The sequence below is a fragment of the Eschrichtius robustus genome, chromosome 5, assembly GCF_028021215.1.
Source record: "Eschrichtius robustus isolate mEscRob2 chromosome 5, mEscRob2.pri, whole genome shotgun sequence".
Taxonomy (NCBI): domain Eukaryota; kingdom Metazoa; phylum Chordata; class Mammalia; order Artiodactyla; family Eschrichtiidae; genus Eschrichtius; species Eschrichtius robustus.
The window spans coordinates 6,667,010-6,679,510 of NC_090828.1; the positions used below are offsets into that span (position 1 = coordinate 6,667,010).

General features: G+C 54.0%; 1 protein-coding gene across 1 annotated transcript in view; it reads right to left on the bottom strand.

The window, feature by feature from the left end:
- The window catches only part of MROH2A (maestro heat like repeat family member 2A), a 44,237-nt gene extending 32,049 nt beyond the window's left edge, over nucleotides 1-12,188 (bottom strand). The window contains 12 exon segments of the mRNA XM_068543724.1: nucleotides 1,030-1,143; nucleotides 1,271-1,349; nucleotides 1,579-1,671; nucleotides 2,782-2,925; nucleotides 3,430-3,517; nucleotides 3,519-3,579; nucleotides 4,197-4,295; nucleotides 6,632-6,776; nucleotides 6,972-7,103; nucleotides 10,749-10,930; nucleotides 11,163-11,258; nucleotides 12,113-12,188. Coding sequence (XP_068399825.1) covers nucleotides 1,030-1,143; nucleotides 1,271-1,349; nucleotides 1,579-1,671; nucleotides 2,782-2,925; nucleotides 3,430-3,517; nucleotides 3,519-3,579; nucleotides 4,197-4,295; nucleotides 6,632-6,776; nucleotides 6,972-7,103; nucleotides 10,749-10,930; nucleotides 11,163-11,258; nucleotides 12,113-12,188 — 1,309 coding nt within the window.
- Nucleotides 12,189-12,501: the final 313 nt, after the last annotated feature.

A 12,501-nucleotide genomic window follows, 5' to 3' on the forward strand; every position in this document is an offset into this window, starting at 1 on the left:
GCAATTATTTCCTTCAGACAATTGACAAAATGTTAGATTTTTGAGCCCAAGTCTTGGGCCCTATCCAATTGAGAACCCAGAAAGGTTTAATCAATTTACAACCCCATCAGTGAAGTACAGAAGCCTGGTTTCTTGTATTCTAGACCAGGGATTAGCAAAGTACAGCCCTAAGGCTAAATCCGGCCCAAAGCCTGTTTTTGTGGATAAAGTTTTATTGGAACACCACCACTCTCTGCAGTCTATACAGACCATGCTTTTGCTCTACAATGCAGAGTTGCATAATTGTCACAGACCATGTGGCCTGCAAAGCTGAAAATACTTTTGTTATCTGGGCTTTTACAGAAAAATGGCCAGGCCAACACTAGTCATTATCTTTATCATCTCTGCCCATCAGATGGGTAAAAAGGGTCTCACTGTTGCTTAAATTTGCATTTCTTTAAGAAAGGGGCTTACTGGCAGCAGAAGGCCATTCACGTACAGTTGCCCAGTTCGCGCACTGTGCAAGGGCACCCAGCTGAAGGACTGAACTGAAGCCACCCATGCTCTTCTCGAGTCATGCAAGACCACATGCTGCCAGTAGGGGGCACCTTGTTCAAATTCACGCAAAGGTGCTCTCTGAGCTGGTGCTGTTGGGGACAGTATTCCCCTTTATCAAGGCCAGGTTTAGGATTTGGGCTTAGGGATTTAGAATCAGGGGTTCAGACTAAGGTTCAGCACTGGGTCAACAGAGCTTTAGGGCTATGTCTACGTGGTGTAACTAGGCTTTATATTTAGCCTTTGATTTAGCTTTGGGGGATTCAGGTAAACAGTCTGAAATTCAGACTCAGGTGGAAGCTGGGATTCGGGATTTAAGGAAAGGGGTGAGGGTGTGGAGGGTGGGCTATGTTCAAGGATAGAAAACGTGAAGCAACCCGGAGCTGTGATTTCTTGGCCCACCCAGTAGTGTCCATAAAAGAGGAAACGAAGGAGGTGCAGATGTGGCTGAGACCCGTCGCCCCAACCCCCGTCCCGCTTCCTGCCCTCGCTCACCATGTGCGCTCACCACTGCACTAATCAGGGTCAGGGTCCCCACGCGGAGGGCCTCCTTGCTCTTCTCCATCTGGCTGAGGAAGAACTTCATCAGCTCCTTGGGTTAGGAGCGGGCTGCAGGCGGAAGGACCGCTTTAGTCGTGCCCCCTGAGCCAGAGCAGCGGGACGAGGCAGCCCCAGGCCCAGTGCTCAGAGGGGCCGGGACTCCCGTGGGCTCACAGCGGACCTGAGGGAGCCTCACCAAGGGCTGTGAAGCAGTGCACGACCTCCGTCAGGTTCTGGCTGCTGTACTGCTGCTGGTCGGGGGCCTTGGAGCACACCTAGGGCGGGGTCACGCAGGGAGGGTGGGTGAGATCTCAGCCGGACAGGGGACGCAGCTGCAGGAGCACCACAGCCTCGCCCCCAGCGGGATGTAGGAGACACGTGAGCGGGACGGGGGCCCCACCACCATCTCACCCTTCGCCCTGGTGGGCCACGCCACCTGCCGCAGCTCCCTTCCCATGGGCCCACCCTGAGAAGGCCACGCCCAGCACAGCCTGCCAGCCTCACCTGGACGTGCAGTTCCGTGAAGATGGTGTGCAGCTGCATTTGCGGGACAGGGGTGTTAGTGGTCACTGACATTTCCAGGACCTGCCTCAAGACCTGCAAAAGGTGGGAAGTGGTGGCACGTGACCTTCTACCGACTCAGGGTCAAACTCCAGACCTTTGCTACTCTGTGTTTTCCGTCCACCGGATGTATCAGCTTCCTCTGGGAGCTAGTTAGAAATGCCACCTCTCAGACCTGCCCAGACCTCTGAATCCAACTCTGTTTCAACCAGCCCCCGGTGTGATTCCCGTGCACGGTAAAGCTTGGGCAGGGCTGCACTAGGGCCACCAAGCGTGACATTCAAGGCCTTCTTCCCCTTTCTCTCCTAGTCACTGGGAGGTGAAGCCCATCTTTAGACCGAATGACCTACACATGGCTCCCCAAATCCGTCCCATTCATTTCTGCTCCCAGCTCTTACAGCAAAGACGAGAGCCTCGCCTCGTCTGTAGATGAGTGACCCCCTGCACAGTATACATCAGCCCAGGTCACGTCTCCACTCAGAGCCTTGCAAAGGCTCCATCTCACAGGAGTTCAAGGCTGGCAGGGGTCGAATGGTGTTCCCCCCAGAATTTGTGTCCACCCAGAACCTCAGAATGTGACCTCACTTGGAAATAGGGTACTTGCAACTAGTTAAGGATCTCGAGATGAGATCATCCTGAATTTAGGGTGGGCCTTAAATCCAATGACTGGTGTCCTTACGAGAAGTGGAGAGGACACAGAGAGACACAGAGAAGATGGCCATGTGAAGATGGAGGGGGAGGTTGGAGTGATGCAGTGCCTGGGGCCGCCAGAAGCTGGAAGATGCAAGATTCTCCCCTAGAGCCTTCAGAAGGAGCACAGCCTGCCAACACCTTGATTTCAGGCTTCTGGCCTCCAGAACAATGAGAGAATAAATTTCTGTTGTTTTAAGCCACTCACCTCATGGTTCTTTGTTACAGCAGCCCTAAGAAACTGACACAAAGGCCATGACCTCACTGCGGCCTCCAAAACCCTTTGGCATCTCATCCTTTCCACCTGGAATGGCAGCGTTCATTTCTTGGAAATCCTACAGGTGCCAGGCCCCATGGCTCTATCTCTCACCCGGATGACACTCCCCACCCGGGACACTTGGGAGCCCCAAATATCTCAAGTCTCCAGCCCAGGCCGCTGCCCACTCGGCCCCTCACCTGTGTGATGAAGAGTGCCTCCAGGCGGCCCTGGTACTCTGCCAGCAGCAGGGGGATGTAGTCGTACACCTGCTCCCGCAGGCCGTCGTTGGGCAGGAGGAGGTTCAGCCTAGGCTTCAGGGACTTGATGAGCCCCAGCTTCACCTACCACAGGAGCGGCGTCTCTAGACCCCTCGGCCCAGGACCTCAGCAAGGCCCAGTGATGTCAGCCCCATCCACAAGACAGAGGGGACCTTGGAAGTAGAGTCCAGGCCTCCCCCGGGCCCCACAGGTGGGCGGTGAACCCAGACTGTCCCCCAAGTCCGGGCTCTGCCACTTAGGTAACTTTGGGCAGACACTTGACCTCTCTCTGCCTCACTTTCCTCAGCTGTAAAACAGTCCTATGGCACAGAGTTGGCGTGGAAATCGCTCCCACAGGTAAACCGCTCGGAGAGTGCCTGGCAGGCATGTGAAAGGGACCCTCATCTGGCACCGCCAGGGACCTTTATCAAGCTGCCTTCTGAGGCTCCGGGCCCACGTGGCTCTGCCATTAATCAGCTCCCCATCTCCCCGGACCGCACGGTATCTCAGCCCCTCCAGCGCCGCAGGCTGGGGAGCCGTGACCCAGGGACCGTGCGGGCCCCCCACCCCCGAGCAGGGCAGTCTCACCTCGGGGTTGTCGTCCCTCAGCCACACGGTCACAAAATAGCGGTACATGGGGAACAGCCTCACAGCAAACTGCTCCTCGGTCATCACGGTACACACTGCCCTCCAGGTGCCTCAGGTAAAACTGCACGGTCTCGCAGAAGGTCTCCATGGCTGTCCGTGGGGATGTGCAGTGAGCCCAGAGGGACAGGAAGAAGGACAAAGGCTTCCCAGGCCACCTTCTCAGGAGGGAGCCCTCATGCACCTCCATAACTAGCAGGTCACTGAGATGGCCAAAGACGCTGCTAGAAAAATCTCCTTCTGAGTCCCTCCCTCTCTGCCCTTCCAACTCCCTCAGAGCCCCCTAATGCTCATCCTGCAGGTCTGTGTGTGAAAGGCTCCCCTGGGGGGGGTAGAGCGCGCAGGTGTGACTCGGTGCCAGCCCTTGACCCTCCTGTGCCGAGGCCAAGGCTGGGGCCTGTAATAAACCTCTTTTCACTCACATCCTGGGGATTCCAGTGCAGAGGGCGGCCAACACATTTTGCCCTGCTTTTCTCAGGTATTCGGGATTTGGGTCCACAGAAACATTAAGTTATCAAAACCTGGGGCAATGTGATCAGATGTAAATGGCATCAAAGACCTGCCCAAGCCAAGCCCAACCTGGAAACATTTCCCCGGTCGCCCTCTCCTGCGAATCCCATCACCCTTCCATCTCTACCTGGTTTACCCCACCTCCCCATCCCCCAGCACCCTGACTGGGCCGGACCTGCGGGCCCAGGTGGGATACGTACCCCTGCAGGTGACCTGGCGCATCTTGGCTTCATTGGCGAGCCTCAGCATGGTGAATATGGTAGCCAGGGTGATGCCCATGTATGGCATGAACTCAAACACTGTGGGGCACGGGCAGAGGTCACGAGGAGTCAGGGCAGGAGAGTCAGCAGAGAGGACAACCCCGCTAGCCGCACCTCCAGCCCTGGAGCAGAGCCAGGGAGCCGCTTTGTGCGGTTGGGCCACAGGGGAGAGTGGGAGGCAGGGGAGGTAAGAAGAGATGGAAGCCGGTGAAGGGGGCAGGAAGTGGGAAAGAGAGGAGCAGGGGAGAGAGGTGGAGGAGGAGGAAGAGGAGAAGGAGGAGGGGGAAGGGGAGGAGGGGGGGAGGAGGAGGAGGAGAAAGGAGGGAAGGAGGAGGAGGAGGAGGAGGAGGAGGAGAAAGGAGGGAAGGAGGAGGAGGGGAAGAAGGAGGGGGAGGAGGAGAAAGGAGGGAAGGAGGCAGAGGAGGGGGAGGATAAGGGGGGAGGGGAGGAGGAGCAGGGGGAGGCAGGGAAGGGGGAGAGGAGGCAGAGTGTGGGCTCTTCCAGCCTCTGACCCCTCTGGGTGTCCCACAGACGTTCTGGGATGAAGAACCAGAGGCTGTGAGTGAGAAAGTGAAAAGGCAACAGGCATCAGAAGAAAGAGCAGAGAAAGAAGGGAAACTGCAGTGGGAGGGGGAGAGAGAAAGAGGAGCGGCGATAGACCACACTCGCCTCCAGCCCCGCTCCCACTAGCTCCCCTTTCAGATCCCTCGCCCGCTGGACCCCCATTTCTGCACCCCCCACCTGCCCCCTCTCCTGGCTCTGGCATCAGCCCACACAGGCCTCACCCGCCTTGCCCCCAGAGCCCCTCCAGCTACCATCTCATTTCTTTCCCCTCCTGCCTTCACTGCCTCTGCCCCCATCCCTCTCCTGCCCCCCTCTCGACCAGCCTCCGTCTCCAGGAAGCCACCGCCTCCAGCCTCATCTTCCCAGGCGCCCCCGGAGGATGGGCCCCGACTGGCCCCTGGGCCCCTCCTGAGTCCTTCTCCTTCTCGCAGCCTCCACGACACCACACTGCCCTCATCTTGCTCTAGTTCTGGTTCAGTTCCCCCTAAGCCTTCTCGGGTTTGGGGTTTCTCAGGGCGAGGTGCTGGCCCTCTTCTCTCCTCTCTCTACTTTCACCCCCTTGGTGACAACAACTTTGGACACCACCTACACTCGAGGCCCCCTGCCCTCTGAACTCTGCTTCCCACATCAACTGCCCGCTTGATGACCTCTCCCCTTGGACAACTCTCAAGGAATGCAAACTCAGTCCACGCAAAAGAAATTCATCTGAGCCCTAAGTTCTCTCTCCCCGAGTGTTCCCCGTCTCAGGAAATGAACACACTATACAGGCAGCCGTTCAAACCTGAAACCCGGGAGTCATTCTTGGGTCCTGCTGTTCCTTTGTCTCTCACACACAGTCCATCAGCAAGTCCGCCCACCAGAACCCCATCTACTACTCACGTCTGTCCTCCGCTCGCCGAATGAGTCCCAGCCTGAGCCACAGACACCTCACAGTTACACCCCTCCCACCCCCTCTCCGTCCACACCACAGCAAGAATGGGCTTCCTGGAAGCTTCATCAGGCAACTCTGCAGCTTAAAATCCCTCAATAGCTTCCTAGTGCCTTTACATAGAGTCCAGACTCTTCGCCACGCCCACTAGGCCCTGCCTAACTCTCCAAGCTCATTTTACACCCATCACCCCCCTCTCTCTAGCTCCGGCCATAGTGACCTCTCAGTTCTTCAGAGAAACCAAGCTTTCTCCTGCCACAGGGCCTTTGCACATTCAGTGCGGGATGGCTCCCTCATCCACTTCTTCACGCAGATAATCATCATCTGAGTCTTCAGGTCACAGGTGAAGCATCGCCGCCTTAATGAGGGCCCCACAGAGATGAGGTCCTCTTCCCCTCATCCTGATCTCAGAAAGCCCCCTGGCTGTCCTCTTCATAACTGCCATCTCATATTATGATTATCTGTTTTCCTGTTTACTGGTTCACGGTGTCTTACTCACCTGTGGTCTTACTCACCTGTGGCACCCACCCCAAGGCCTGCATGCAGCAGGCACTCAGCACACGTTCCTGGGATGGAAAGGGAGGGAGGGAAGGAGAAAGTGAGAGAACGGGGCCAGAGAGGGAGAGAGGAGAGAGAGGTTTGGAAGAGAAGGGAGGGCAGGAATAAAGACACAGAAATGAGAGGCGGAAACACAGAGAGAGAATCTTGGCAGCTGAGAGGGACAGAGAGAGACACACAGAGATGAAAAGGAGGGATGCCAGAGAAAGGTACTAAGAGAGAGAAATGGAAGGGGATGGGGGCAGAGACAAGGGCAGAGGCCCGGCAGGAACACGGGATGCTCTAAAGGGGTCAGATACTGGGGCTGAGGCCCCGCGGGCCCTACCATTGCCATTGGCCAGCCTCGCCAGGGTGATGACGACAAATTCTTCGGCGAGGCTGAGGGGTCTGAGGTGGTGCTGCAGCTCATACATGACCAAGCTGAAGTGGTTTCGGGACAGGGCCACCTCTGCCCTCACGTAGCCCTCCACCTACAGGGGACGCGAGAGGGATGTGTGGCGTCACCACCAGCTCCTGCCCCTCACCTGCTCCAGCCCTGCTGTGCTCCCTTGGGCTTGCTCAGCCTACTCCTGCCCCATGAGGTAACCGGACAAGGGCCTCGGGCATCCCAGGCCGCACCTACCAAGGCCCAGCCCCTGGGTCGGTGGGCGGCAGGGCTCTCCTACCTGCAGCATCTCCCTCATCTCCTTGGAGGCGATGGTGACCAGCCTCTGGACGCAGTGCTCCCCCAGCTCCCCCTCCTGCTGGACGATCTCCCGGAGGAGGCTGTAAACGTTGACTTTGCGCTGAGCGGAAATCTGGGGAACAAGTATGGCGGGTGGGAAGGTCCTGGACTGGGCAGTGGAGCCTGGGAGGGACCCGGCCCTGCCAGAGCACGCAAATTCACCACGCTCTCCCTCCCACTGGTCCTCCTCCCAAATAGTGTGAGATTATGATTTATAATAAGAAATTTATATTTGGTCTTCATCCAGTTTCTGGCGCAGAGCCCCTAAAATCTTTGGAATTTCCTAAGTGACGAGAGTGACAAAGGTGTCTTTTGTTATATTGAGATGATTTTTGGTCCACACCTAAGGATGGGGGCTGGTTGGCAGGAGAACCAATCATCTGATTAGAGGATTGGAACTTTCATTCCCACCCACTTGACCTCCGGGGAGAAGAGAGGGGCTGGAAGTGGAATCGATGGCCAATGGCCAGTGATTTAATCAACCATGCCTAGATAATGAAGCCTCCATAAAAACCCAAAAGGACAAGGTTCAGAGAGATTCTAGACTGGTGAACAAATAGAGATTTGGCAGGAGTGGCGTGCCCAGAGAGGCCCTGGAAACTTCGCGCCCTTTCCCAAACCCTCGCCCTATGCGTCTCTTCCATCTGGTTGGTCCTGAGTTATATCCTGTTAAAATAAACTAGTATCTAGTAGGTAAAATGTTTCTCTGAGTTCTGTGAGCCACTCTCATAAATTAATTGAACCCAAGGAGGAGGTCATGGGAACCTCCAAACTATAGCCAGTTGGCCAAACTTACGATTGGCGTCTGAAGCAGGGGCGGGGGTGGGGTCGTCTTATGGGACTGAGCCCTTAACCTCTGGGATCTGACACTATCTCCAGGTAGACAGTGTCAGAATTGAGTTAAATTGTAGCACACCTAGCTGGCGTCAGAGAATTATTTGGTGGCGGGGGGAACACCCACACATTGGATTTGGATGCAGAATTATCAATGTCTCATCTGGTAGATGACGCCACCATCCTGAAACTGCCTAAGACTCTGACCCCGACTCCGCCATCTCTCACACCACCCCCTCCCTTCCTCCCATCAGGCTCATCCAACTGGCCCTGTCAGTGTGGCCTGCAAATCTGTCCTCTCTTCTCTGCCTTCAGCCCAGCATACTCAGCTAGGCAGGGGTCAAATGGTCAGCACACAGGGTCCTCCACAGATTTGGCAATGGCCCTCTGGCAAGTCCAAGAGGACATCATCTATTTTGCTTCTTAGATAGCTCTTGTCACAAGGGGGGGGGACTCCTCTCCCCGGGGGCTGTTACCTGCAAAACGCTCTGGGAAGATGGCCCCCTCCCCTGGCTGGTAAGGAGGTCACCTACCAACAGTCAAGACCTTAGCAAATTTGGGGACCTCAAGAGGAGAGGAAGTCAATGAAATTTACTGGAGTGACATCCAGTACAGAGAGTCTTGGCCTTTCTTTCCTGGTCTCGATATAGCAAGTAATAGAGGCTTGTAAACTCCAGTGAGAGATTCCTCATGAAAACTCCTGGACCGAAGAGAACCGTGTGGCCTTCGCTGCCTAGTCCGATGGCCTTTGTTTTCTCAACCTCTTCATTTTTTTTTTTTTTTAATTGTCCCCTAAGGAGCCTTCTTAAGCATTTTTTCCTAATTGCCCCCCACCATGAAAATGTAATACCGCAAAGATATTATATAGCTGATTATACATATCTGTGCTTTGTACATCAAAAACTAAAGTATCCTTCGCACACACCAACCCCCGATCCCACTGCCGCAAGAGCCAATTTTACCTGCTTCGGAGCAGAATCACCCCGTTGAGAATTCACGCTCTAGATCTTCAAGGCAAACTCAAGGAAGCCTAGATGCGTAGCTAACACTGTTGCTGCAGATATGTAAACAGCCAGGCAAATTCTAATAAGCCCAGCCTAAATTCTGCGATCGAAATTAATCTTTGGAGAATATTTACGGGCGCAAGAGAAAAATTGTCAAAGACTTGGAAAGTGGCATAAAACAGGCACGGGGTGGCCTCCCAGAGGCGGGCTTGGTGCCGTCTGCTGCCCCTGCAGGATCATCCGGCCTGTGCGAGTGCGTGCCTTTGATCGCCTGTGATAGTCTAGGCTCTGCTACGTCTCCACGGAGACAGAAGGTAAGTTTTAGGAAACTGATGCTGAAAATGATTCCTGTTCGTGACAACGCAAAGGAATTTTGTCTGGTAAAGAATGTAAATCTCTATAAGTAAAACTGTCATTTTAACCGATTTTAACATCTTACTGGTTCCTTCACTAATTAAAGAATAACTAAAATCTTTAACACAGGTCAAGTTACAAAATATGCCTACTTGTTTATCATCTGTTTATTGCCACTGATCATTTATCATGGCCTGGGTATTAACCGTGGTTTTTAAAATTTTCTATATTTCCTGATGCTTTGCCTTCTTGGGGCCTGGTGGACCCTGGAGAGACTGCCCAGGGTTAGTCAATTCCTAGAGATGGCAAACAACTCACCCACTCACGAGCAAGCTTGTCAAATACAAGCGAGCAATCCAGAGCCCACGTACCAACCACCTCTTCTATCAGGCTCTCACGCTCTGGACCACTATACACCTGCTCTAATCACCTCAGGGCCAGGGACCAGACCACTCAGGGCGGCCCCTACACCCCAGACCTCACTGAAATTATCCACACTAGCCAATCTGACGTCTGCTCATCCTGCCTCGCCAGATCTTCCCCTACAGAAGCCACAAGAAACACTCCTGCGTACATTTCCCCCTTGCTCCCTCTGCCTCCCGCCCGACCCTGCTTCTTCTTTGTGGGCCTGCATGGCATGGGGTGTCCCTGCCTCTTGGGATCTGTGAGTAACAGACCATCTTTTCAAGGGCAATCATCTCCTGAGCTGTTGGTCTCACTATACCTGAATAATAATAAAACCTACGTTTTAAAAGACTTTTGCAAATTCTTTGCCTATGCTCCTGGACCCCGACACACCTCCCTCAAGGCTGCCACGTATCTTCTTTCTATAAAATAAAGCTTGCTATTAAGAATTCTTATAAGGACCTGCTCTGCTACCCACTCTCAAAAGCTCAAGAATAGTCTAAAATTCAACAGCTCTCCAAGTGTGGTCCCCAGACCAGCAGCAGCGTCACTTGGGACCTTGCTAGAAATGCTGATTCTTGGGCTCCACCCCATACCTACTGAATCAGAAACTCTCACGATGGGCCCCAGAAATCTGAAGTTTTAACAAGTCCTCAGGGGATACCGATGCTCTGGTCCAAACTCTACCCTGTCGTACAAAGCCCACCATGATCTCGGTTACATTTTCCATCACTCCCATCAGCATCCTCTACCCCAGCCTCTGCCCCAGTAAACAGCCTTCCCACTGGCCAAGCACCCCTGCACTCTGCATCCGGTGTGTCTCTGTTCCCCCACATCTACCTGCTTCACCCGTGCTCAACATCTTTGTAACTCAGCTCACCTGCTCTAGAACGGTGACTCCCAAACCCACTGCGTCAGAATACCGAGGAGCTTTGAAAACTTGTGAGTGGCCCAGGCCCCACTTGGGCCTCAAGGGCTGAGACCCTCATGGTCTTGTCATTCTCTGTACCCCAGCACCTAGCCTGCATCCACAACTATCAGTAAATGTGTGCTGAGCAGTGGACGGACGTGCACACAGGTGGCCAGGCTCAGAGGAGCGGCTGAGGGGAAGGAGGCCCTACCTCCAGTACCTGCAGGCAGCGGATGAGAGTGTCCGTCACCACAGAGGGCTCAGTGGTGGCCTTCTCCCTGATGATCACTGAGGCCAGCGTCTTCCGCAGGTCAGGACCTGCCCCAGCGGCGCCCGTTTTGGTTGACTCGCTGTCCATGATGTGGAGGAGGTTTGTGACTTGTTGGAAGGTACCTGAGACAAAGGTGGCACAGGTGTGATGCCGAGACGACCATTACAGGGGTTGTTCTTTGTGCTCCGGTCTCCCTGATACCTGCACAGCTCTAGCTCTACCTGGGGCATGATTGGGCAGGGACCTTCCTATCCACTGTACAGATGGAGAAACTGAGATCTTGACCAGGACTTGCCCTCCAGGAGTTAGTGGCCGAAATGAGGCAGGAGTATAGGGAGGGGGTGACTTTCTTACCACTGTCGTCTGGTTCCAGAGGTTCCAGGTCCTCTGTCTCCTCTGACACGTCCTCATTTGACTCTGTTGATGCTTCTGCCATCTCTTCCTCAAGCTCTTTTGAGATAATAAGATTTGTAAAATACTTGGTGTGTCATCCCACCATAAGACGACCCCCCATGAGTCACACCCTGCATAACCCCCTTCCTTAGAGCGTGGGAGGAACCCGTGACTTGGTTAGACCCCTATTCTAGCCAATAGAATATGGCAAAAGCGATGGGAACCTCCCATGATGCGATCACTGCCATGATTACATTATGTCATATAAGACTCCATCTTAGCAGACTGGAGAGAGATTCTCATGCTGGCCTTGAAAAGTAAACAGTGGTGATACAGACTGCCTATGGAGGGGGCCGTGTCACAAGGAACTGAGGGCCTCAGTCCTACAACCACAAGGAACTGGATTCTGCCAACAACCACATGAGCTTGGAAGAGGGCCAAGCTCCAGAAAGGACGCAGCCCAGACAACACCTCGAGTGCAGCCTGTGAAACCCTAAATAAATGACCCCGCTAAGCCAAGCCTAGACTCCTGACCACGCAAACTGTGGCATAATAAACAGGTGTTATTTTAAGCCACTACATTTAGGTAATTTGTCACACAGTGATCGATAGCTACACTTGGTTAGGAAGGGCCTTTCCTCCCTCTTTTCTGGACACTGAAAACTAATGATTAATGAGAAATCCCCCTCGGCAGGTCTCATCGCTCCTCTCAAGGGGCTCTCTCAGCATCAGCAGCTTCTCAAGGGCTGACAAACATCAACAGAGATGTCAACACGGAGGGTGAAGAGCTCCCAGGTCCTCTTTACTCCTGTCCCAAGTTCCTCAAACTCCATCCCAGGGCCCTTCACCATCCTGTGCTCCCTTCCTCCTGAGAATGCTTTAAGGAACAAGTCTGGGACCTAAATCCTGACCTTTTCTCAGAGTTCTCTCCTGGATGGAACAAAAATACACCGCAAGAAAAAGCTCCGTTCTCTGCCTGATACACATCAATGGTAATGTGGACAATGGCAGGTTGGGTTGACAAAGGAGTGAGACCTTCGGGCTCCTCAGTCGTAACTCAGACAGGGAGCAGGTCCCCCGGCAGGGTGGGAGGGTTTCACTAGAATCATCACCGTTGAGTCCCAGACCCTTGGAACTCTCAGATCCAACTGCCTACCTGAGCTCTGTGAACCCAGGGCTTTGAGGAGTGCACAGGGCCCTGGGATTTAAAAATCCCACATTATTTTGTTAATCAACATTTCTGTCACCCACATGTGGGGTGAGATATGGTGGCCTGTTTGGGGAAAGGAAATGGAGGGGG